Here is a 27,579-nt window from a genome sequence, read left to right as displayed (position 1 = left end):
ACTTAATTATCACTCTCATCTAAGAAAATCAATTACTGTCCTCCCCTGAAACTGAATGAGATCAAAACACGGGTAATAAGAGTGATACTCAACGTTATCAGGTCCGGGGAACTGACACTAGAATTCCTAAAAATAACAGATGCAATGATCTTGCTCGTCACAAGGAATCAATTAGTGTCTCATACTGATAAGCAAACAGGTGTGGCCATGATATCTTGCTTCTGTGCCCCACTATCTTTTGAATCTTAACACAACAGCAGTTTTCGATAAACACAAATTGAACTTCGTTGACAAAAATTACTTCAGAGTTGGAAATCATAACAGAAATGTATTTGTGTTTGAGTTGTTTGGGTGAATTGTCAATAATAACCATGTTTCCGTTGCTCGATATGCGCGTTTAGTTCACCCTCCTCCCTTCAACGGAATACAAAACATTTATCCAGCTGACAGAAAGTCAAATAAATGATAACAACTTATGCCCGATACTGTTCAGGACTGTTCTTTTAATCTTATAAAAACTTCTCTTTTGCCGGTCAAAAAGAGCTGTAACGAGCTTTATTTTGTAAACTGGGGTAATCCAAGCCGTTCTTGAAGCTGTATTATTGCTGATTAGCCTTGAATTTTCACCCCATTTTCAGTAACTAAGCCAGGATGTACGTTTTTAAAAAACTTTTGATCTCAGATAACCTACTGCCCCGCGGCATGGTGAGGACTGATGTAACACAACACGCATTTTGCGGTATGATCCTTCTCGCATGTTTCTCAAGTCACAACGATCAAATTTCCGAATTAATTCATTGATTAGAGATGAACGCGGCGAGGGAAATAACTAGAGTGGATAAGCCATTTCCGTAGGGCGACAACACTTCCTGATTGAAGTTTTTAGCCAGCAATTCACCTTATTCTGATGGAGCGATCGCAAGATGATCGTCGGTGGCGTCAGATAGATTTGTGATGATCAAACAAACCCAATTGCGCAACTCATTTAGCACCTTGACAGACGAAGTCACGACACTTTACGTAACCTTTCAAAAAGAACAAAAATTTGATCACGAACCGTTGGAAATGATGTAAAACAACAGTTAAGACCGGATGCAGCAGAAAGTCGCGTCAATATTTAAATGTGTTTTTCACCATTTATTGGAGGACGACTGTTCATTGAAGCAGCGTCCTCATTTAGCAAGTGTTCGTTGGGCTCTTATTCATATATCGTATTAGCAGAAGAATGTATTATTTCGTATTATTTCGTATAAGCAGAAGAATGTTGTTGGCAAGGTCGGGTTTCTTATCCATGCATTTTTATTACAATTTTTGATCTGTCTGAGTCGGCCCCAATCGTTTATAAAAGGTGCGCGGCGAGGGGGCGAAAGGAGTGAAGTGAAGGAGAAACAAGGGCCCCATCTCATTTCGCAATCCCATCCTGCTTTGAAGACGACTGCGGTCGACTCAGAGTAATTACAATATAGGGGTTGAATACGGGCTTCAGCTTTTCGCACATAGGATTTGTTAATAAAAGAACAGATAAAAGAACGAAGCTCGGACGTTGCGTTTTTTCAAAGTGATAAGAAACGAGAAAGATATTACTCTTCAACCCGGTTACACTCAACAACGAAAGGAGACCTGGAAAAAGCCAAAATACAACGGATAAGGGTTCGGAACTGAATTCCTTTAGTGAAACACCCAAAAACTATTCCTCTACTATCCTGCTAATTCAGAATACACAGATTAACTTTCCAATGTCAGTTCATTAGTTTAGGTTGGTCCTAAAGTAATACAGTAGACATTACCTATAAATATAATAGCTTTCTCATAAGATACACTTTATGATATGACTTTTCGTGCACTAATTTTCCATTCATTCATTAAATACTGTTAAAACTATAGCTCGCGCTTGTCGTATCTAAATCCTATTTGAGTTATCAAAGTCCATATCTGTATTAAAAATATTTATATCCTCAAATAGTTTCCTAGATAATTGTTCCTTTTGTTAAGGATGTAAAATGGATTAAAATTTAGCTTATCGTATTCTCGTGGATAATTGTCTACGAGTTTAACCTGAACATGCGACATCTAGCCAGAAACACACTCACAAGGTAAAATTTTCTATGTGGCTGTCTTTAGAAAAATATCCATAAGAATCAAGTAAACAAGTAGTTTGACCATGTGGCTATGTCTTCGTTGAGTTGAAAAAACATTATAAAATATATTAACTACTTAATAGGATACAAAAGAGATCAATTTTTTCCGACCGCTTGATTGTTTACTAGCAATTTTTGAGCTGAGTTCGCATTTACTTAGTTACTTCAAAATTCATTTTGCAATTTTGGAGTTGCAAGAAATATATCGAACAATTTTTCATAAAAAAGGAACTCGAACTAAGTAGAGATGATTAGAAAATTTAACATAAACTCGTGTAATTTAACCTCAACTGCTGTGCGAGATAACTGACTGACAAATAAATTGATTGTACGACCGATCAACTGGTGACTTACTGACCGCTCAACTGACCGATTCGCACACACTGACGACTGAACTAAGTACCAAACCCATACAACAGCCCGACCGGCTCAGGATGATGGACTCGCTGACTGACCACCTCGCTGAACGAGCGACTCTCCGACCCACTGATCGACCGACTAACTGACTTACTGACCGCTCAACTGACTGATTCACACAGATTGACGAACCAAGTAACTTATTCCTTTACCGACCGTCTGACTGTCGCAACGATGCCGCTGTGCAAAAGGGAGCCGACCATTACTGCTTCAGATCTTAAATGTATTTAAACGGAATCTAAAAACCCATCTAATTAAGATAGCTCTTTCCTAACTTACGCATTTCTCAAAAATTTTTTTGGAAATTTCCTAGAGTTCTTGTTTTTAAGTTTTAACTGCAGAGATCTATAAAATAAGTAATACTGAAGAGCAGGTTAGATATTTTTCTCTTTCATATTGTAAAGCGCTTAGAGGCTTGCAACTGATAAGGGTTATTCAACTTGTGTATATTATTAGTACTGGGCAGCAGTTTACCACAGTATAACTATTTCATGTTGACGCTTCAACAATCCGAAAAGTTTGAGTAGGCGTTAAAAGAATCCAGGTAGGCTAAAACTGTCTTGTAACAGAAAACATAGCGATCCTGAAAAATAAAAATTTGATAAAAAGAAAAAATAACAAAATAAGTGAATGGTAGAGAAAAATGTTAAACTGTCCAGTCATTGTGTGCAAAATTTGAAAGCTGAACGTGAATGTAGATAAGAAAGGTGATAACCTTACCAGAGTGTCCACAGCACCAGGCCTTTTGGCTCGAATGAGTTTAATGGTCTGAAACACATCAACTGTTTGTTCAATTTTGACTCGTTCGATCACTGACATTATGGAAGCTACACAGCCGCTACGACCCACACCATCACTGGAAAAGCAAGTTATAATACACTTGAGTTATTACTAAATACAATAATAATACAAAAGTGGAGTGGAACTTCGCTTTGTGGAAAGTGCGTGTTGTTATGATGGATAATTACTTTTGGCCCAGAACGAAATGGAGCGCAATCATTCATAAATGTAAAACCTCGTTGGTTTTGTGGGAAACTGCCTCGTTTCTCAAAAGTCCCAGTAAATAAGCGGGGTCGAATCTACATTTTCAATTCTAAATCTAAAGAATAGTCATTCTGTTTTCTTGCATTTTAATTCAAAACTTTTAATATCCTGATCTTGACTGTGGAAACGCGGTAAACAAAAAATAGCTCATCAGTAACGGTAAGAACTGGGACTTTAAAGAAACACGTCTCCGGTCTTTATACTTGATAAAATTTGAACGTTTGGAAAGCAAAACTTGTGATAGAAGTTTCCACAACTTGACAATTGTATCTTTTGAAATAGAATTCAAACTCCAGAACAGTTGTGATAAAAACGTTACGAAATCAGCGCACCTAAGTCCATAGTTTTTATTTCAGACGTCTCACTGTCGATCACAAATTCATCACCTGTTCTCAAGCGACCTCCCAAAGAAGTAATTGAATAGTTGCAATTGAAACTCTATCTATTAGGATACATGGTCATTAACGGACACTATTCGGATCATGTTTACTCTAGGTACCCTCGACCGGTATATCGGTCGAGATCATCGACTATCGACCGAGTCTCGACCGAGTCTCGACCGAGTCTCGACCGATATGACGACCGATATATCGATTCGGTCGAGAGTCCCGACAGTAAACATGATTCCACTATTCAAACTAAAATCTTTCTCTTGCCTGCACTGAAAAACTATGGTGCCATTTCCTGATTGTTGCTGAGACTGCTGTACAGCTGTCATGAGATCGAGTATCTTCTGAGGATCTGGGCACGAGTCTTCGTTGACCCATTCTGTAAAGTGTATGTGTTGTACAGTTGTTGTCCTCTTGGAAGGCTGAGGAAAGAAAGATGAACAGCACTTTACGCTGTGACTAGAAACAACCCTATTTCAAGTCCAGCTCAATTTTAAGTTATCACTCTATATTGTATACAGCTGTTTCGGGAAGGGTTGTCGGAAAATGAAAAGGGTAAAAGTGCACGGGACAACCCTGAAAGGTGTTGTGGTCAGGTAAAAAATCCTTGACCTCAGGGAAATCTCACAAAACGACAATGTAAGGACAAGACATTGCAGGTTAATATACATTTATTCATCATTTGAATTATCAAAGTTCATTGATTACCGGATACCAAGATTTCCTAACGAGATTGTCGCATGAACTTTTGTCCTTTTTGCGACGACCTTTCTCAAACAGCTGTATATTATTACCTTTCTCGTTATCAACGTCATAATCATTAAGAAAACGTTATTATAAATTCGGTAACTTGATCTACTTTAAGCAAGGAAGAAACACGCCAACATAGCTTAATCTCGATTGATCACCTTTGTTGTGTCACTATTTCTGTACATTTTCACTACTATCATCGTCATCATCGTTATTAGCATCAGCATTACCAAAGGCATTATCATGTCGAGACCACAGTCTTAACTTCAACTTAAATCAGCATTATCATGTCAAGACCAATGTCTCAACTTCAACTTAAATCAGCAAGGGATAAAGTCAATGAGATGCTCTCTTCAAACGCCGAATCTTAACATCATCAAAGCTGTATAGCGTTCCTAGAAGAAGCGTACCTTGGTATTTATCACGCTAAATCGTCGCGTGGTCATGTTGTTTGAGGTGTTTTCCGACAAAAGCTGTACAGTGATGTCGTCATGCCTAGCAGATCCTTGACTCGGCCAATATTGTGGGTAATTCTACAACAGATAAAAACAAACGAAATGCAACAACTGTCAGATGGTTTATTTACCAACCAACACTTGTGAAATAGTTTGTAATCTAATTTCCCAACAAAAAAGAATCAATTTCCCGTGTTTTTGTTCATCTGCATCCTTTCTTGTCACAATTTTCGTTACTTTCATTTTCATTCCAGGGCACGAGTCCAAATACATTTAAAACTCGTCTATGGATTATCCATGAAAATGCAGCATGTTCCGTTTGAGGTTACAACTGAAGTGAGCTTTAAAAGATGTTGTCCTACCATTAGTGAGGAATGTGATACCTGTTTTCCTTCTTTCAAGTTATTTAACATCACAACTGTACCAATATTGTACTGTGATACCATCCGCCAGAAATCTCCTATAGTGTTGTCTAGTGGAGCTTGAGTCAAGATGTAAGCATCACGTTCCTTGTAGTCCTGACCATGAACAAAATGAGATGATCTAAGAATAACTTGAAGAACCAACATATACACTTAACTGCAGAGCCACTATCATAAAAAAGGAAAAACAAAAATGGAAAAGGCAATTGGTAATTTATTAGCACATGAAACTACTTTCAGGCTTTATACCCAGCAGACGAGAAATTTAAAAGAATTTCTCCCTGAAAAGTTCTTTCAACTTTCTTGAGAGTATCAGATGTTTAGAAATTTCAACGATTCCAAAAATTAAAAACAAAAACTATATGTTGAATCCCGTATGTTTATGCTCTACGCTACGAATTTGGTTTTTCCCGTTTTTCTATTTTCTATAACAACGGTACTGCAGTTAGGTGTACAAACACATTTACTTGATGGAAAAAAAACTCGACACGATTCTCAGTCTTTGAAATTTAGAAATCCGCTCTATATTTAACTGTAGTTGGTAAATTCAACTTATTTAGCTATATTTGTAGAAAACTAAAGATTACATCTACCACGTAGCTTTAATAAACACCGCCAATAAACGGGAGCACCTGTCTTATATATTCTAATGCAACACCCCTAACGCTACACCATGGCTCTAATACAGGTATTAGTAACAGCGCCTTTTAGTCTGGTGAACCAAAGTCAAAGTATTCACAACAACAAACTAGAGAAGAAGACATCTGATTGGTTAATAGGGTAGCACGAGTTTTCTAGACTGATGACAGAGCGCAGTATATATATATCTTATTAAACAAGCGCGAGAGCCGCACTGGGAGAATATCGGCCCGAGGTTTTGACAGTACGGACCGAGCGCAGCGAGGTCCGTACAAAAAAGACCGAGGGCCGATATTCTTCCAGTACGGTCCCGAGCAAGCTTGGTTAATAAGAGATTTATTATACGACTGAAGTTCAAAGGGACACAAGTGCGGTATCATTCGGGACCATTCGGGACAGTGCCTGGTCCAATAGGGGAATCCTTGTTTACAATATTTGCCTCATTAGCATAAGCAATTCAGTTTCTGATGGAGCTAAAAATAAATCAGTTCTGAATATCGAAAGGTAAAAGTACGATTAACTCGGCCAATGAATACAAGCCTGGTGCATTGAATACTTTTTGTGCAACACGGGTTTAAAAACTCAAAATTTTACATAGAATGTATGAGCTCATTAGCGCTTTTGCCACCCAGAAATTTTGCAGTTTTTGATGGACTATTTCTCCTTGAATATTACACCCAAAGAGCTAAAAATTTCACCATGTACTAAGGTTTTCTAGCTCTTTAGCTGCCTGAGGTCAATTTGTATCTAACATGCTTCCTTCTTTACGCAAAGCCGTATGCAAATGAGCAAAAATGTAAACAATGACGTCAGCATGAATCCGCCTAAACTGAGAGAATATTGACCGGCAAATAGAGCATTTTGATTGGTTGATTTTAGTTATTGGCCCTCTGACTGCCCGAGTCGTGTAATTAACACATTTAATTCTCTATTAGTTTCGACACAGTACTAAAAAGAAAAAAAAATCTTGAGAACTGATAACTGATGTACTTACATTTACAAACGAAGCATTGATGTAGTCTCGGTCTTGTTGAGAAGACATCAAGCGGACTCTAGCAATATCCACTAGCAAATAAAAAAACAAAAACCGCTATTATACTCAATGGATATACAAACTTCCTTTTTTCCTAAAAGAATTAGGCCAATAAAGAGCCAGCACTATCAACTCCTGGCCGTGACTTTTGGATTGCAATGATCAACGCTTTTTAAGGAATTTTGTAATTGATTAAAGAACTATCTTAATTATGGTGATATTATGAAGATGGCTAAAGGAGACCACTTACACGGAGGAATATTTCGAAACCTGTTCTTGTCGATGTTTGAAGGTTGAAATGCTGCTGTGGTTTCTTCTCCAGAAGAGAGACAGTCACTGACAAATTGCAGACGCTAAAACACAAATAATGTTGACAACAGTATCATCAAGAGAAAATATAATACATGCATGAAAGAACCTCTGAAAGAACCTCTCCCTTGTCATATGAAAGAACTTCTCCCTTGTCAGGCAACTCTCTGTACAAACAGACACGCTCTTAAAAACCAATACACGAGAAGATCTCAAGGCAAGCAAAATTGAATTTCATCAGGTACCAAAAGTGAAATTGATAAGTAACAAAAGCGATAGCACGTAACATTTTCAGTTGTGAAAGTGCTGCAAGAGTAACTCAATGCAAAAATGACGAAAAACTGAAGTCTTCATATCAGGATTCCAATGTTTTCATGTGAAATGTGGAATAGTCTTCAATTACCTTAAACTCCTCTCCAAACCCAGCGTTTTTACGAGATTTAGTATCTCTAGAAAGTTTGTTAACCATTATTCGTAAGTCCTGGGGAGCAACCTCTGTATTTCCACAGGTCAAGGCCTCCATCACAGCTTGATGCAAAAAGACATACTGGTCCTACAAAGAAACAAAATCGTTAACCAATGAATCGTCATTTTCCATACGCAGTACCTGTATATGATTTATCGAGCCAGGTCTTCAGTACTTACATCTTTCTGCACCATATGGGGACGATGTGCACGCATCACATGCACATAATTATAAATGAACACCGTTTTAATCTTCTCAGCCCCTTCCAACATGGCGTCAATAGCAATGTACGTACCAGTGCGACCAACACCAGCACTAGACATAAAGAAGAGATGCTTTGTAAGAAATCAGAGTGAAAATCTTAGGATAGCCTTTATGCTGCCTCCCTCCCCTTGAAAGTTATGGGGGTGCCGTGGAGGAAACTGGATTAAAGTAAGGAGCAGAGGATGGGTTTGCCATCCCGACAAAGGCTGTAAAAATTCCTCTTGACAGGGCAGGGAGAATAGGAGACCACCCCCCCCCCCCCCTCGTCAGAACTGTGGATAGCTTTACTACTTATCTCATACCAAACCACTTCTGGCGACAAGATCGCTTATTAACACTCACCTTAGAGTATTTAATATTTACTTACTTTGAAATATCTATTGGCTTATTAATGCCCTAACGTAAAAAAAAAAAAAAAAAAAAAAAAAAAACCTGTATCTTTTTATACCCCTCTCCTCACTCCAAGCAAAAATTTCTGGATCCGCCCATGAGGCAGTCAAATATGTCCAGTGAAGGAGGGGTACCATAATACCTTAATGGCAGTTAAAAAGGAAAAGTTGAGCAGTTTCTTTATCTTCGTTTTCTTCGCCAACTACACCTGAGAGTCATTTCTAGCCTTGCCACTCCTCATTATTAATCTTGGATAAGCCGCCCAAAAGCTTAATTGCAAAATTTCTAACAAGCAACTGTACTTAGGGCTCGGAATAACGACATTCCCTTGTCATATGAATAACGACAATGAAGCAACAACCTTTTGATATTTACCTGCAATGCACAACGAGTGGACCACCAGTAGCCTGGTGTCTGGCATGAATCTTTTGTCTAAATCCAAGCAAAGCTGAAGAACGCGCAGGGACACCTCTGTCTGGCCAAGTAAGGTAGTGATACTGCTGTACCTCGCGTTTCTCTGAATTCTGAAAAACAAATTCAAGTGTTTGGATGATAGCTGTGATGGCGGACATTTAAATAAGAACATGACACCTCTTAGCCGGCGTATTAAACACGTTTCACCAGATGCATCTGCCATCCTCTGTGTACATTGAAAATTAAAAAATTAACAACAGCAATAATGAAATTATCTGCCGACGTGTTGGTCGTAAATAAGTTAAAAAAGTAGAAGATAAATGCAGAGAAAAGTATTTATAAGTCTTCTTACCTTTACAAGTACAAATGTCCGAATAACGTAATCGGCAAACACTGCAGTCTTGCGTAGAGTAACAGTAATAGCTCCAAACTTGGAATTACTCTCTGGCCAATATTGCTCACACTTGGTCTGAAATGCAACACCAAGTGCTTTCACAGTAGTAGTGGAGCCCATGGTCTCCTTCACAACGATTCCGCCCCCTTTCCTTGTAATAAAAAGTGTTGTAACGGGGGAAAGAATTGCGCAACATCTCAACTGAAGAGAGTTGCGACGTAAAATGTCGAAACCTTGACCTTGATATCGGTTATTTGTTCAATTACTGTCTTTTTCTTTCGCAGGGATTTACGACGCATGAAGAAAGACAAGCAAGGTAAAGACCCTTCTATAGATAGACGTCGAAATTTAAAATGACTAGGACCAGTGTCGCAATAAAATTACAGGTTTACGGCCGCACTTTTGCCCCTTCACCCGTGAAAGATCTTCATCGTGTTAGTGAAACAGAATTAGCCCTGATTGGCATTCCTTGCAGCTAAAGTAAAGGATGAGTGTCAAGAAAACCCAGACAAGATCTTCAAAAGTTGGAAAACGCAAAAATGGCATACCTTTCCCAGCTCGACCAGGTTTGTCAGCATGACGATGGTAGAACAATCATTTTGCCAAATCATTCGCCAGAAATCATTTACTGTCCCACAGTTTGGCCCTGAAGTAGTATTTGAAGAATCAAATAAGAGAGGCAGACACGTTTCTCTGGACGTTTTAATGGATTGGCCAGAACAGAGAGACCTTCATTCAAAAACCATGGACTAAATGGGGCAGCTTCATACAAAAAAAAAGCTATTTTGACCAATTATGTCCTAATAGTTGTTTGAATAAAAATTATTACCTTGTGTGGCGATGTAACACATAGTTTTCTCGTCAAATGTCTGAAGGAAGGATTTGAACGCAGAACCAAAATTAGTGGCGGAAACTTGAAGAAACTAGACTTTCCTTTACGAAATTCTTCTTTTAATTGCCCTTACAAAAAGTTTCGAACGGAAAGAGTGTTGTAAATAATCCGGAATTGCATCGGCTTTGTCTTTAAGGCTTTCCTTGTGCGCACGCTGTGATTGGCGAAAAACATCGGCATCAATTTCAGACGTAATCACAATTACAATCCATACTTGCGTTTTCCCGCGCTTAGGACGGTTTAGTACTTTACCAACACTGACTTTGAGTTCTTACTGGCTCCTTGAGATTTTCCCGTGCTCTGATTGGCGGTCGCGTTGACTTTGGTTTTGGTTTCAAGACACTCATTGGAAAGAACTGTGTATACGTATTCAATGAGCTACTTACCGGGATGTAACTAGCGTTAATGTAGTCAGACGTAGGATCGCCTTCCACTTTGTCCAAAACAACACGAGAATGATCATCTGTTAATAAACAGAGCTTGTCATTAAAAACGAAGTTTGAGTAAAGCTAGAGGAGACAAAAACGTTCAATATACACTTTGCCGCAGTACACTACATGTGACACATAGCTAAGACTCGGGTAAAGAATTGGCCCTTGTTGATGACGAGAATGACCGTTGGTTCAAGTCAAACGACAAAGACGAATAGGACCCTGGCAATGAAGAATACAGTCATGCTTTGGGTGCGAGTGTAAGCTACAAACCAAGCGAATTTCGTAACTAACACAAATCGTTCTTGAAGCAGATATAGTCAATTAAGATTTAAGCTGAAATATCAACGCAAAAAGAGTGGTTCTTTCTTACAATTTATTAAAGAACAGACGCATACACCAATGTAGATGTAATTACTATTGATAACTTTTGCCTTCTTTATTACAAAAAGCAAATAGGTTTCCGTATTGCAGTTCGTCTCTTTAGTAATGTATCACAGAGGAAGTGAAAATGTAGTACGACCTTCTGTGATGTACTCGACTTAAAACCAATTCTGGTTTTCCCGCGCTGAAGATAGTTCTCTCAATCTAACTTCGAGTTCTCATTGGTTCCCTGTGATACCTTACGCCGATCTGATTGGTTGTGGTGATTCCTTTGTTTTCGTTTAAGAAAATCACTCGAAATGTGCTCTATTTGGAAATTACGTGAACTACTTACAGGTAGTTATGTTTCCATAACGGTTCTTAGATTTGTTTTTCCGGCCAGCATTCCAGGAAGCCTGCATGCCTCCAAGAAAATCCTAGAAAATAGTCATGAGTTCCATGACCACCATAAACTTTCATTAGAAATTATTGCGATGTATTGACTAGACATTGTTTTTCACTTGATAGGTTAGCTAGTAAAAACAAGTCAAACACTTCGAGAAACTAGAAAACCTGAACCAATTAACTTACATCTCCACCATTAAAAACTATAGATGAACCTGACACTGCCCGCGTTTTTAGATTCCAAACAGAAGCCTTACCTTTCGAAAACTGTCCACAAATGTGCCAAAGATCCTGCTTTCCACTTCATTCGATTACCCTTGCCATAGCTACGTCTAAAATCTCTTTTTTTCTCACCCCTTTGAATAATTAGTTGCTAATCTTAACTAGAATCACAATTTTCCATCGATAACCAGGGCAGCAAATGTCTCGTATTTGAGCCGCGAGTTGCGGTTTCACGTATGCCGGCGTCCAACGAACACTGATTTTTGTTTCTAGTCCAGTCTACTATGCGTGTTGTAGAGTTTCTAGTTAAACAAATAATTCAAAGGAAATGGAAAAAATGTGAAACCGATAATTTCTCTGCGAAAAATTGATATGTCTTAGATCGTGGAAGAGCCATGGAAATACCTTAAATTCCTCTCGCAGCACAATAGCTCCATTTTTTGATTTTTTCCTGAAGTATTTTGGAAACTCATCGACAGGAATTGGTTTGGGTTTCCCATCGTCAGGCTGACTGTAGACAAGTTCCTCGTCACCAGACGAGGATGTATCTACAGCATCTATAAAAAAACAGCGTTCAGAGATAGTTAGATAGAGTGAACATTTGTACCACAAGTTGAAAACGTTCTTTGCAAAGGTTTGATATAATCTGTTATCGATTTTACGGCTTAAATTTGATCTTCAACTTTTAATCCATGTTTCTCTCCCAAAATCAAAGTAAGTAGCATTTTCGAGCGAGATTTTGTGGATCAATTATGGGATAAAGTGCCGTTGTTTTTCGTTTTTTATAATATCCCCAGTCTGTGGAACCTGGATTTCGCGGTCACTCCTCCGTTCCCGGTGGGTGACCTCTTAGTAGAGGTTCGATTGTAGTCTTCAAGTTTCACATTCAGCCATACCTAAACACTTTGCCTAAACAGATTGATATACTGAGGCGCTTGCTACAATAAACACACTGAACGGTTGAACCCCAAAAGGTGTTCCTAGGATTAGTTACTGTTACATCAACAACTCAAGAGGTACGCCAGTGAGTTATATGTTAATCATACCTTGCTCTTGTTCACGGCTAGCGACAAAACTAACGTTTTCATAAAATCCTCCGGTTGAGTTAGGAACTGGACCATTCTGGATGTCATCCAGTGGAGCTGGAGACTTTCCCTCATCACCCTCCTTCCGTGATAGCTTCCTCCTATTAATTGGTAAAAAAAATTGAAGATGCTGTTCGTTTCTGTTACGAACGTGGGATATATAAAAAAATAATATAAGCTGAATTACATATGCATTTTGATTGGTTCTTTCTTATGATCTATTGGAGGACGGACGCATAGATGACGTCACCATTAACAGCAAGGTCACCTGAGCCATTACTGACTTCATATGTGGCAAGCGGCCTGCAGATTGCTAGGAACAGCAATGTCGAAAGCCTCAGGTAAGTAAACAGAAGAAGAATGAAGTAAAGAAGAATACTGTAAGCAGTGATCAATTGCAACACGAACCTTTTCTATTTTATCTTTTCCCCAACTGAAAGAAAAACTAAAACTATACCCCAAGAGTATACCTTTTCCTAGCAGTGCTAGCTCACCTTCGATAGAAGAACACGGCAACAACAACCGCCGGAATAAGGAGCAGCAACAACACCACAGGTACAGCAACAGCTGCAGCATTTAGCCCAGTCGCTCCTTGATTTTAAAAAAGAAAATAAAACATAAAAACATTCCCTTTTGAAAGAACTACTTTGAAGTAAATTCAAAGTAGTACAGAGAGTTCGACTATTGCATTGATGATGCCTTTAATTCCTTTCCAATCCTTTTTCTGCGACTTTTACAAGTAAAATGTACAGTATAATCTGCGACTTTGGACTGGAAACAATGTTAAAAAGGATCTTCACGACTTTCTTCGTGTCAGACTCAAATACGAAGGGAAAAAATTATAAATGCCTGAAATATCATGCGTTTTTAATCAAATATCACCGTCTTTCTAGATTTTCTCTCTGGACCGGTTCGAACCCTGACTGCGAGAAACATTACCAACAAAAATAAGATGCGATGTCACACACAGCCAATTCGAATTATTAATAATTGACCAGTGAACACGCTACGATTGAAACAGAAAGATCAGAACTTTATCAAGGTTGTCTAAAGGAAGTCTTTTTCCCTTGTGCGAAATAACGTCATAACATCAGCCAAATTTTAGAAAAGTAAACTTTTACCTGCTTCAACAGAAATCCTGGCGACTTTGCTGACCTCTCCATAAATGTCCTAGAAAGGACATCAAATTCAGAGAAGTTTCTATCAAACTTTTTTTGCAAAATGCATGTAACTAACTATTTTGTCTTTTAGAAGAATCAAATACTGTCAACGCTCGCCACCTTTTCAACCAATCACATTCAAAACAAGCAGCTTGCTTGTTTTCACTTTGAGTTCTCATTGGCTAATGATAACATCAACCTTTGTTTTGATTGGTCGCTGGGATTACTTTGGTTTTGGTTTCTCGATACAATTGAATTGCTCTATTTAATGTACTTCATGAGTATCAAAAGTTACTTACGCCTTTGTGTTCTGTTATGGCTCTCTGATAAATAATGTAGTCATCTCCTCTTTCAAGTTTTTTGTTAACAAATTTTCCATACGGATTCCCGTCGCCGACGGTGAACTTCCAAGACTTCTCAAAGACTGGAGTATTTTCTATTTCGGCAGCAACATAAAAGTTCAGGGTATCTTTGTTTGAATCCTCTAACTCTGATTTATACTCAGTGGGAAGCTTCTCAACACCATCAACAACTCTAAGAACAATGACTTGATAAGCACTGAAAGAGTGGAAAACAATTAATTCGTCACAAAGATCAATGAAATATTAAACACAAGGAGTTTTACATATACAAGACCGAAAATATTGTTGAAATAACAGTCACCTTATTGGACCATTCCTTTGTTCTGCGGGCCAAAGTTCAACTTCAGCCTGTGAGTCAGAAACCTTCCTGATGGTCAATGATGGTACAACTGGAGCCAATGGCTCTAAGAAGAAAATAAATTTTACAATATGATTAGCATAACTGTTACACTAAGATCAGTATGCATATTCTCCATACTGATCTCCATGCATTTCCTTAAAGAAGCTGACAAGGAGAATTTGTTTTAAAAATCAAGAACTTCTTCAGTTGGTGATCATTTCCTTTATTCTCCTGACCTTAATGTGTGATTCAGGGGTGATAATTTATTGTAAGGAGAAATTAGATGCTAGTCACTCTTAGGGGTCAAATGATTAAGAGAAACATGCTTACCTCCTATTTCTGTTTCCTTTTCCAAATAGGTAGGGGATCCCTTGTTTCCACATTCTGAAATTCCATAAACCTGAAACTCATATTTGGTACCTGGTACCAAATTATCAAGGGTACATTTTGTTGTCCCCTGTACATCTTTGCTGCCTTCATGTAAAAAGCTGTTGTTGTATGACTTTTTCCCAGAGTACTCAACCTTAAACAATCAAACAAAACCCATTGAGTCAAATGCCAATTAATACCACATTTGCCTTAATTTATTTACCAATAAAATCTCTCTAGTCTTGCATGGTCACGGTCACAGTGCAAAACAAAAAACATCATATCATAAAGGAGTTGTCACATGTACATGCAAAATGACATACAGCTGTACAAGTTAAGAAATTCCTCTGACTTACCACAGTAACTATTATGGTGGCTGCGATCATATATTGTAGTCATACAAATGGCATGTTACATTTTCCCTGGCTGGTATACTTATGCATTAGGTCAAGTAGGAATGACAAAAATCACAAAAGAACACAGTTTCGGATTTGCAGCTGGAAAATGTTGCAGTACATTTTCCTTTAAAGCCCATGTTTTTTCAGTAAAGTAGATGTCAAAAAAATAAAGCACAGCACCTTCCACTTTTCTCCTGTAGCAGTCTGGGGTCTTTCCCATTCCAATGTCATCTCTTTTGACTGAGAGTTTGTTGCTCCTAGGTTGTTGGGTGCCCATGCTGCTTTGACATATTAGGAAAGAAAACAATGTATGTATCATAGCCTTTTTTTAAAGTTAGTTTCTTCTTTTTTGTACACACTTAGTACCTTTTTTGTTAATTTCCCACTTTTTTGGTACATTTGTTGTTTTCCTTGTATGCACAATCCATGTTGAAAAAAAAAAAAATGAATTTTAAAAAAGTCACTATGAAAAACTGAATGTGACAATGAAATAATTTTTACAGCTTATGAAAAAGTTATGGGAAAGTCTGAAAATTGTTTTCCTGGGCACACAAGGAGGAGGTGCACGTTAATATGTTTGACATCAGTCACTACTACCCATTAATGAAGCTGTAACTAAAGCTATAGGTAACTCTACAATACCTTGCAATTTTAACTTTTACTGGTGATTTTGAATCACTTTAAATGTTAAGCTTCTATGCAGTTTAGAATAATGAATTCAAAGCAAACTTTTGCATGCTCTAAGTTGTTGAAAAAAGTGAGACTCACTCAATTCTTCCAATGGTAAGGGTTGACTAGATGGTCCAGGACCAGCCACAGTATACGCTCGAACAGTTACATTGTAACAAGGCTGAATATCATACAGGATAACAAATGCTCTTGTTGTATTAACAGTTTTGCTGTTGTCTGGAGACCTTTTTTTTCGACTTCCAGATGACTTTTGTGATGCTTTGATCTCATATGACATAACTTTGCTATAACTCTCTTTTCTTGACAGAGGTGACCATGAAATATTGAAGGTTGTTCGGTTCAATGTACGGAAAAATACATCATTTGGTGCTACACTGGGCACTGAAAAAAAACAAACAAAAATATACCTGTAGCAAATCATTGAAGAGTCAGTGGTAAGAATTTTAAATTCTAAAAACCTCTTTGATGAAAATCTCACTCATAAATTTTACCTGGAGTGTATTTCAGTAACTCTTCCCTCCTCCCCCTACATACTTTTTTATTTTTTAGGTATGAAGTCATTAATATCCAATACAAACATGTTCACCAGTCCTTCATAACTACAGTACTGCTCTAAAGTACGTTCACAGTTCCTCAAAAATTGATCCTCCATACTTTTTTTTCTAGGATCACTAGGCTTTTGTTGAGTTTTGAGATGTTCAAGACGGGTTTCAAGATGCTTAAAACCATTTCAAGCACCTTGAGTTGATAGGGAGAATCGGCATCCTGTATCTATGTTGTAGTTCAATTTTATACTTGGTTCAAATTTTATTTTCCTTTGTTCTCGGTCATGTTCATGTATGATACTGAGTTTGAAACAAAGGATAAAATTGAACTACAACATCTACAGTCACGTAAGATGTAGCTGTTCTCTACTTGTCTACCTTAATATCACTTACCCTCTATGTACTCATCAAATAACATTTAATAAGTTTGTAGACAAAGTGAATCTAATTGATTATAATGTTTTCTGACTCACTGAATCACTCTTACCATAATCATCAGTCTGAACAGACACAGTGGCATTTGGTCCTGGTTTAATAGTCACAGCTCTGACGTGAAACTGATAGGTGACTCCACCTAACACATCCACTGTATAACTTAACATATTTTCTCCCAAGGTTTCAGTGTGAATATGATGAGGATCTTCATTGTGACTATACAACACAGTGTAACTCCTGATAATGCCATTTTCTTCTGCTGGCTTATACCAAGTAAGCTTTATCTTTGGACCAGCTGATTTATCAGGCATTATCTCAGAGTGCGAAAAGTTGGAAGGAGTGCTTGGTGCTAAAGTAATAAAGAAATGGAAGATGAAGGTTATTATCTACACTAGACTCATAGGATTGACCTTTGGCAGAAAAAATGTAAAAGTTAGATGATGCACTTTCACATTTCACTTACAATACAGAAGCTATTTATTAATAATAACAATTATAATAATATCTTAACTTTAAAATTATCATGCATAATATCAATACAGTAAACAACACTGTTAAGTTTTAGCTTCTTACCATCTTCCAGTGTCTGCTCAACCTTTACAGAACTCTTTGGTCCATCACCACGAGAACCAACAGCCAACACTTGGAACTCATATTTGGTATATTTATCAAGAGTAGTAACATCTTTCGTTAATGTTGCTTCTCCTTTAATAGACACCATATGTGAATTAGCCATTGAGCCTTTCTGTCTGTAGAACAACTTATATCCTGTTACTTCTCCATGTCTGGCATATTCTGGCAGCAATGTCCACGATGCTTTTACACTAACTGATGAGATTGCAGTCACAGTGAGGTTGCCAGGAGCTTGTGATGGAACTGAATTGTTCAATAAAAATGATAAAACGTACTTATATTTATATTTTATTTAAAAATATAGGTGTAGATAAAGTATTTGCCTAGTGTATCAGTGTAGGCTTTGAGATTTTACACAACATGTTAAGTGAGGTAACTCAGAATATTCCCTTCTAATATCATTTTTCCCAACACCTAAAGGATTTCATTTAAGTGCCCTTGAGATCAAAATTTTTGTACATCTTTATTTTTCATTTTTGTGTTAAGACGTGTGTCTCCTTCACCAACCCTGCCAAATTTCAATATAGTCCGAGCACCTGAAGTATCGTTTTTGGGCCAGCTGTTCAATTCGCGATTTTGTGTCCACCATTTAATTTGACTTATAATGTTCCAGAAGTTGATAGCAGGACTCACTCAGAGGAAGAGATGTCAAAGGCTCAATGCAAAAATCTCACCTAACAAAATGTCAAGCAAACGTAACAGAGCTTTACTCTCTTCTTATGAAAACATGTAAAACAATGACAGAATTGATGCGTAATTGAAGGCTGTAGCAATTGTGCAAACCATACTGGTGGTATTTCTCTGCATTAAAGCCTTGCAAATAGGTCAGAGCAGGAAAAACAGGTGTGATTTGTGCAAACCCACCAGGCGAACTTCAATCTTACAGGAATATTTGTGATCTGCTCCGAACACTTTTCGGAGAATGTTTCGAGAGATCTGTGAACTTCAAAGGATCTAGGCGAAGAATTCTGCCGGGTTCAGTGCCTACTGTTCAAAAAAGGGACAAGAAAAACCGTTCTCGCTGCGATCTTGATGAAAGGGAAGTCTATGTGTTTTGTCACCTTTCCATGTGGGCTGATCAATATCTGCCTTTAACAGCTCTCTGGCAGAATACCTTACACAAAGGAAAGTACTCAGTGAACATTGTAAATAAAAATGATAAAATAGCTGAATTAAAGTGTTACTGAGACGAAAATTGATGTTCTTCAAAACAAATTTTTAATGCTAACAATTTAAATTTAGATCCTGAACAAAAAGAATAAAACACAATTCAGACCTATTGCAGCAAGAAAAGTCCGAAAAAATTTTGATTAAAACTCACTAAATTCATCCGCCAATTAGCTCTGTCGAAGTAAATAGTAAATTCAGTGGCGATTTTGCTTGAAAATCGTCACTGTTCTTTATTTTCCACGAGAGTTAAATGGCCTGGGGTCTTTGTTTTAGTAGTGTGAAAATGAAGACCAGGGGGTCTTCATTTTCATACTACGAAAATGAGGGCCTTGCATTAGCCATCATTAAATGCCCGAATAAAGCCTGCTTAACCTTAGTGAGGCCCTAAAATATTCCGATCACTCTTTCGACGGAGATGTCTGTTCCAAAATTGGACTCATTGCATAGAAAAACAAACCCAAGAGCCAAAATCTGAGTGGTAGCTGAAGAAAGAACAAGAAAAACCACGCGCAAACTGTCTAAACATATCAAAAGCTGAAATAACAATTACTAGTGCTCAGGGTACATCTATAATCGTACTTTCAAAAGATTTTCTGCTTTTAATAAAGCGTCTTCATTTTCGTACTATGAAAATGAAGACCCTGCATTAGCCAAAAAAAATTGCTTACTTTTTAACGAGAATTTTCCAACAGAGAAGGCTTAACGACTGTCAGAATCTATTTTAGCTACGAAATACAGTTGACATAGATTATTTATTGACAGAACCCAAGAGTCATTGCCTGTACAGAACATGTCATTTGTTATTCTGTCACGTGATGCTAACTGTAAATCAAAGGCGGCTAGCATTAGAATTCTGCCTGCTGTTCCAGAATAATATGTGTGGTAAGTTTACCTGAGGAAACCCTCAAGAATATCAACACCAAATTGGCTCACATAGTGAAACAGAACAGACAAGATGGGCCAGTAGTAATGGCAGTATAATAGTGGGAAGAAACGCGTGAAGTGTAATGTATTATATTACTAAGCATTGTTGCTGTTTAATGTGTGATTAACTTGTAATTTCTATGATTTTCTGTTTACAGGATCTTCGTTTTTGTACTACGAAAACTAAGACCAGGGGTCTTCGTCTTCCTACTACGAAAACGTAGACTGGGTCTTAGGTCTTAGGTCTTCGTTTTGTAACACCTGGCAAAAAGGGTTTTAACTTGACCCAATTCAACTTTCTGGGAACAAATTAGCCTAAAATAAAATGGTCAATTTTCATCTCAGGGGCACCTTAATGCAATATAGACAAAATACATATATCTTATTAACCAAGTGCGAGGGCCGTACTGGGAGAATATCGGCCCGAGGTCTTGACAGTACCGACCTAGCGCAGCGAGGTCTGTACAAAAAAGACCGAGGACCGATATTCTTCCAGTACGGTCCCAAGCAAGCTTGGTTAATAAGAGATTTATTATACGACTGAAGTTGAAAGGGACACAAGTGCGGTATCATTCGGGACCATTCGGGACAGTGCCCGATCCAATACTGAGAGAATATTGACCGGCAATAGAGCATTTTGATTGGTTGATTTTAGTTATTGGCCCTCTGACTGCCCGAGTCGTGTAATAAAGTAGAATTATTACCTGCAGATAGGAGCACTCCATAAACTTCCACTCTCAATACCTTATGTTCATGATATGCTATTGGTATAAAACGGATGAACCTTGCCAATGTATATTCCCTCAGACCATGTTTCATTATGTCATTTCTCCCAGAATTACCATTAAAGACCTAAAATAACAAAACTTGCATGAAAGTCAATTTGCCACACTACTATAATGTGTAGGGTGAGGAAACTTAAATGAAACCAAAATGCTAATACGTAAGGTTAGGTTTCCTTCAAAAAGAGCAAAAATGAATGAATTAAAGATGTTTCCTACAGACAATTCTTGAACCACACTTGCTAATACTTTACCCAAGTCAAGGTGTGGGCCGAGTGTTGACCAACATACTAGTAAATATCAACTGATAGTGAAGACTAACAGGGAACCAACTTGAATAACAAGGCAAATGACACTCAGCCGACTCTCAACCAACATTGGTAAAAATGTCAAACAATAGAATCCACCAACAGATGCCTTAAGTACACAATAGATGATCCCTCCTGCCTTGCACTTTTATGGAAGTAAATGTAAGAAAACTATTAAAATTTAAAAAATTCAATGAAGTTTAGCATGATGTTTCAATTACATTGAACTGACCTTCTCAGCATTGTTTTCTTTATAAACGTAAAAATGGGCACTATCGAAAGATATGTTAATATTGTACTTGGTTGTCCACTCATTAATATCATTGGCTCCTTGTGTAGCTACAGCACAGATAACATAGTCATTCAGTAGATCAATTTGTAGGTAGTCTGCAGGATCATTCACAGGTTGGGGTCCCCAACCACGGCCTTTTGACCTCGTTATATTCAGTCGCCCAAACTGAGGAAGATACACTTCACTAAAATATGTTGAGGCTGAGAAGCTGCTGTCTGGAATTGCATCATCTTTAGCCACACCAATGGCTGAACTATCACATTCTGTTAAAAGACAACTAATTATCATAAACTGTGGTTTCAACCCAGAAAATCAATTTATTATACATAGACAGTAAAAATCACAAGTGTGCTGCACCATCTGAACACCTCAAGTGATTTTACTAGACAAAAGTGATTTTAAGGTATAGACACGTATATTTGTGTGAAGACTGTTGCTGTTGAATGCAAATTCAAGGCTTGAAAAAAAAAAACCCTTTTCACTTTGCCACCTTTTAGAAGAGAGAAAAAGTACAGCTTGAAACTTCCAACTGCTGACATAGTACAAAGTCATACAGGTATGTATCCCTAAAATTACATCATACCCAAGGAAAGTGCTTGAACAATTTTTATTCACTCACCACGATGCATAGAAAAAATTACTTGTTTACTACGCTCACTCATTTGTTTTTTTAATGAATTAAAATTAAAATTGTTCGATCATGTGCACTTCCCATGGAATAATCTCAGTCTATATCTATACAAACATATTTATAATGGTCTTCTTTGATCATAAAAAATTTTGAAGTCTGCACATATACCTGGCTTTTGTTTCACTCCAAACACCTCTGTTCTCATACACACACCACCCTGGTGTGTTTGTGGCAAGAATCGCAGATACCTTGTTAACACTCCATAAACAACATGCTTCACGATTGAGTTTTGGTCATCATTTCCCAAAAATAACTAAGATTGTAAAAATATAAAGCATTAAATGTCACAAATATATGATGTAAATTACGGTAGGTTAATTTCAATAAAATTAGTAACTAGGCTAAGGGAAAATGAGATTGTTACAAATGGCTGGCTGTCAGAGAACCAGAAAATACTGATTTGTGGGCACAATGTTCATGAAATTGTCATTGTGTGAAATTCACGTAAAAATCAGTTGTATTTTTGTCCTCAAATTGTTAGGACTCAGGAACACTCTACCTTAACTTGTCCACCTTCCTTGTAGTCTGTCCAAGTTGTCCCATCTGTGGATAATTGTAGTCTGTAAGTCTTTACCCACTGATCTGCTTGAGTATTCCCTTGTGTAGACACAGCACAGATGATATGAAGTGTCTGTAGATCAATCTGTAGAGATGGGTTAGAGTCAGTTGTTCCTGCACACCATGATGATCCTGATGCGTAGTTCAGTCGACCATTCTTAGCTGGTGTGCTGGCACTTTGAACAGATGAAGCAGTTATGCTACCATCTAAAATTCTGCCATTTCCCAAACCAAGATCCAAATTGATACAAGCCCCTATAGCAATACATTCATTAAAAAAAAATTAAAAGATAAAGCGCAAAACATTATTAAAGATTAAATCTAATTTCCCATGCAAGCTAAATGAACACCCATGGATAAACTTCGCTTTAAATTTTTGATCGCTAGAAAATGTGTTCGGTACCTAGCTTCCTTATTGCTGTCAATATTTAACAAATGGTAAACACCACAGCATACACTATTGAGTTATAGATGCACGCGGGAGGTTGCTAAGCATGAAAGAAGCGTTAGAGTAGCTCGAGGGCAAGTAATTCATGGCAATCTCCATATAGACTCCCTGTTACCCAGTCTCCATATAGACTCCCTGTTACCCAGTCTCTATATAGACTCCCTGTGTACCCTGTGTACCTTGTGTACCCTGTATACCTTGTGTACACAGGGTACACAGGGTACACAATTGAACGTTGTGCACGGTTACGTCAAAAAAGCCAACAGAAATTCAAGAAATGGTTCCCCAACCATTCCACTTCAATTAACTACGCTCTAATAGGGGTACAAAGGAAGAAATTAAGAGAATAATTTTACGATACTTATGATTTACGTTTTTTTATTTGTTACAATTTAATTACAGTTGCGAATCATTGTATCCCGAAATGACTTAAGACATAACAAAATGTCGAAGTTGGAATGTGGAATTAATGCAATTCAAAATTATGTTTACCCTTGATTAAAAACCAGATTAATATATATTATAGAATATTGATATATTTCTGTAACTTGGGAGAACACACGTGTTCAAAATTAATGACTCAACGGAGTCTAAGAGACAGCTCTCTTCGAGTGTCCATGGTCCGAACTGCAAATTATATCCCCTGTGTACACAGGGTACACAGGGTACACAGGGTACACAGGGTATACAGGGAGTCTATATGGAGACTGCCATGAATTACTTGCCCGCTCAAGGCGATAGCCGAGAGCGACTCTAGCTTCTTGAGTGCTTAGCAAACCTCCCAAGTGCATCCATAACTCAATAGTGTACGCTGTGGTGTTTACCATTTGTTTTACAACATAACATTGATACATTGTAGCTAAAGAGTTCCCTTTTATTTAACAAATCTTACGCGACCAGAAAAAACAAGCGCGCGCGTAAAAATAGTCTTTGCATTTGCTCACGTCAGCAGCGTACACCCATGGGCAAATGGGGGACGCTAAATTGACCAATCAGAGCGAGCGCTTTACTTTGGTTATGTTATAAACGTATGTTTAAGACGCATAGGTTCTGAATCTTCTAATCTGTGCTTTTTACAGTCCCCAGAGGTCAAGGACATTCGCCTTCAGCATTGACAAACACAGCAACAACATACGACATTTCTCCCATCGGTACCATTTCTTCAGTATGTATTCAGCCCGAAAAAGTACTCAGTTAATTACCTGGATACCGGGGCGTTTCATCATCGTTTAAATTATAAAAAACAAACGGAGTAACTTGTTTTGAAATGAGATTACTCTATGTTGAATGTGGAATGCTCAGTGACCATGACACGAAACATGGGTTTTGGTGGGAAAAATTAATTAAGTCGCTTACAAAGTTCATCACGTGATCAATAAGAATGGTTACTCACATCATTTGGCAGGAAATTTTTTTTCAAAGGCTAACAAAGGTAAAAGTGGGAAGGGCGAGTACAGTTTGCAACCTTACGATGTCATTTCTCACGTATGGTCTTTGGAACTCTTCCAAAAACATTTTTTTTTGTTATTTAGAATTATTATTTCTTTAGAATTATTATTATTTTACCCTAAAGAGCAGCTTTACATAATAAAGGTATCGATTACACCATCAGTTGGACTTACAAATAGGGGATTGTGCCCTAAAATATTATTTTACCCAAAAACTGAAACCAGTATACTGTCATATCATTTCCAATTGAACGCATTATGAAATTTCACATTCCAACGCAAATCTTGATTATGCTTTAAGGGCATCGTTTTTGATATTTGTTTGACACTTAGGGCAAAGTATCACTTTTCATCCTGCGAAACAGTCATAACAAGTCTGATTACCAAAACTCTTGGTCTGGTATCAAAGTTTGTTTCAAATCATGCCTTGACACGGGATTTTTATATGAGGTGCTCACTAATTTCAGTTTCTCAGCGTTGAAACAAAGTTTATGAGTTAAGAGTAATTAAATGTTTAGAAACACGTTCTAATGGCGCTGCGCGCCAGGTCTAAAAATAGATATGTCATCTTTGGACCCCCCGCTGGTTTAGGACAAACACTCGGAGTCTTTACAAGGACTTGTATGCGAAACGTGTCAGAAGCAAGGCTATTTTCGCTCAAAAAATGCTCTAACTTTCTAAAATGGTTGCAACTAGGCATTGCTGTTGGGATACATGTAAAAATGACTCAAGATATCCAGACCGATTGCCAGATTCGCTTAAAGAAATGCTTAAAAATGGTCGGAAAGGCTTCATACCGTTCCCAAAGCGGAAGCATGACTTGGAACTTTGTCAATGCCGGGTAAATGCATGTTCTAGAAGGAATTTTTCAGTTGATAGTGTTAACTACAATACTTATATTTGTGCTGTACACGGAAATCCTTGACAAAAGCCTTTCCAAACCGCTTGTTTGGAAACGTTACGTAGACGACATCTTCTCGCTATGCAGTACAAACAAAGCAACAATAGAACGTTTCATTGAAAAAGCAAACAATCATCACCCAACAATAAAATTTACGGCTAAAATTTCCGATAAGGAAACAACATTCCTGGAGACATACATCCACAAAGGCGAACGATTCGAAAAGGACGCAATCCTTGATGTGCGTACTCATTTTAAACAAACTGAGACATTTCAGTATGCACACTGTAGTTCCTGTCACCCACAAGGAGTTAAGAAAGGCTTCATAAAAGGAGAGGCCCTTAGACTTCTCAGAACAAACTCCTCTCAAACAATATTCGAGGAGAAAATTGCAAATTTCAAAGCGCATTTGCTAAAGAGAGGCTACCCAGAGGCCCTCATTAACACAACCCTCTCAGAGGTGAATTTCAAAAACAGGAAACTAGCTCTTCAACAGAAACCGAAGACGAACCAACGAATCTTGCCTCTTATTACGCAATACCAACCACCAGTGCCAAACCTAAAGCAAATTCTCATGAGACACTGGCATTTCATAGAAACACAACCAGTACTGAGCGAACTATACAAAAATCCGCCACTCGTGTCTTAAAAAAGAGGGCGATCGCTCAAAGACATACTCCTGAGGGCCAAACTTTGAATAGGCTATATCTAAACACGCGCTGGGGAGTCGTGTAGGCCTGTCAACCCCCTTTTTACATTGAAATGTTAGATCCTTAAGTTTCACGAGATGGACTTTACTTTCCTTTAGTATCTTCGCCTAAAGCCATTTCTCATCATCTATACTTGAATCAAGTACACAATGTTTTCCCGACTTGAGGTAGTCACGAACACGTGCGATGAGGTCTGCTCGTTTTCCGCTCAATTTCAAGCCTCTACACTTTAACCAACGCTTCAATTGTGTGTTTATATAGTTCTCTTGATCTTGCTCGAACTTTGAGCCCGGAACACCATCGTTTTTATTTAGAATACGAGCTTTAGAGGCGTTTGAACGACAGATGGGCGCATCATCGCCCACATTCATTTACTCGAGAAGCCTGCTTGTTCGTCCTAATATCGCTCTAGGGATCAAAATTTTTTGACGTCACGAACGAACAGCGCCATTGTTTATTTATAGTATTGACAAGTGCGGTGTCTCATGAATACACATCGAATATTTTTACACCTACACATTCAGCGAGCTAAGTACATGCTTTTTTCAATTTTACTGTATTTTCTTTTTGATGATAGTGTTATGTTTGAGTAAAATGATGAACATCTCTTCTGTCGAACGCTTGGTCATTCAGTTGTCCAGTTTGAACGTATTTGGCTGCTCATTTGCTAAAAAACAATAACATGCTAAAACTCACGACATACCTATAGACACACTCTGTCTACTTTCAGTTTAATTTGTTCTTGAAGTTCACTTCCCTTTTGATTTGGCTTGTGCTGGTTTACTGATGGTTTACCTTCATTGTACCTTTAGCTCATTGCCTTCAGCGATGAACTTACTTCTACGCCAAAATCGAAACTTGATAGGGTTTATTTTGAAATCAGTGCCAAATTTGCATAATGGTACAAACTTCTGAACTTCAAGAAATGTAGACAGCTCGTCAATTCAAGGAAAGGTTCGATACGGTGCGAAAACTGTTCGAAGTGAAAGTAATCGAAATTGTCGAAATTCGGTATTATCGCTTTTGAAGATGCCTTTCTTTGAGTAATATCCGAGTAGCTTGGAGACCGTCATACTTTTATCGACAACGAAGTGAGCTTGTTCAGTTTTCCGACAAAGGAGTGTTTCAAGTTACCGTTTCATAAATATCGTGAAATCAAAGTAGACAAGATCGGACGATTAACTAACTGTCGCGGTCGGACTCGACAGTTAGTTAATCGAAAGAAGAGAAATGAAATTTGACTACTCCATCTCTTCGGAATCGCTGCCAAAAACAATTTGTGGATTCGTTGAGGACTTAACGCGCATGCTAAGATATCAAGTGATAAAGAGAACTCACCGGAACCTATTGGAATAAGAAATGCGAAAAGAGCCACTCTGAAGAACAGCTCGGAGTCAAACTCCAACATTTCGTCGCTGTTGTTACTTCATTACTCATTGGGAAGCTGAAATATTGCTAGCCGACACTAGTGTTTCGGTTCGATAACATTTTGC

The 27,579-nt window shown here is 37.9% G+C and overlaps 1 protein-coding gene across 1 annotated transcript; it reads right to left on the bottom strand.

Moving 5' to 3' along the window:
• Positions 1–1,116: 1,116 nt before the first annotated feature.
• On the bottom strand, positions 1,117–27,579 carry LOC111335306 (receptor-type tyrosine-protein phosphatase F-like). The gene is made up of 31 exons (XM_088737388.1): positions 27,425–27,579; positions 22,521–22,834; positions 22,130–22,274; positions 21,271–21,593; positions 20,653–20,800; positions 17,795–18,097; positions 17,274–17,570; positions 16,320–16,622; positions 15,732–15,829; positions 15,115–15,307; positions 14,746–14,848; positions 14,382–14,640; positions 14,044–14,092; positions 13,417–13,513; positions 12,884–13,023; positions 12,243–12,394; positions 11,566–11,647; positions 10,803–10,879; positions 10,354–10,393; positions 10,073–10,170; positions 9,483–9,599; positions 9,092–9,240; positions 8,242–8,377; positions 8,000–8,149; positions 7,538–7,640; positions 7,249–7,319; positions 5,577–5,711; positions 5,149–5,271; positions 4,256–4,410; positions 3,276–3,411; positions 1,117–3,138 (listed from the first exon to the last, which is right to left on the bottom strand). Exons 1-31 carry the CDS (start codon positions 27,492–27,494, stop codon positions 3,058–3,060), a joined length of 4,647 nt encoding a protein of 1,548 aa, XP_088593514.1. The 5' UTR covers positions 27,495–27,579; the 3' UTR covers positions 1,117–3,057.

Source organism: Stylophora pistillata, chromosome 11 (genome assembly GCF_964205215.1).
Source record: "Stylophora pistillata chromosome 11, jaStyPist1.2, whole genome shotgun sequence".
NCBI lineage: Eukaryota > Metazoa > Cnidaria > Anthozoa > Scleractinia > Pocilloporidae > Stylophora > Stylophora pistillata.
This window is presented reverse-complemented; position numbering and strand designations above follow the sequence as displayed.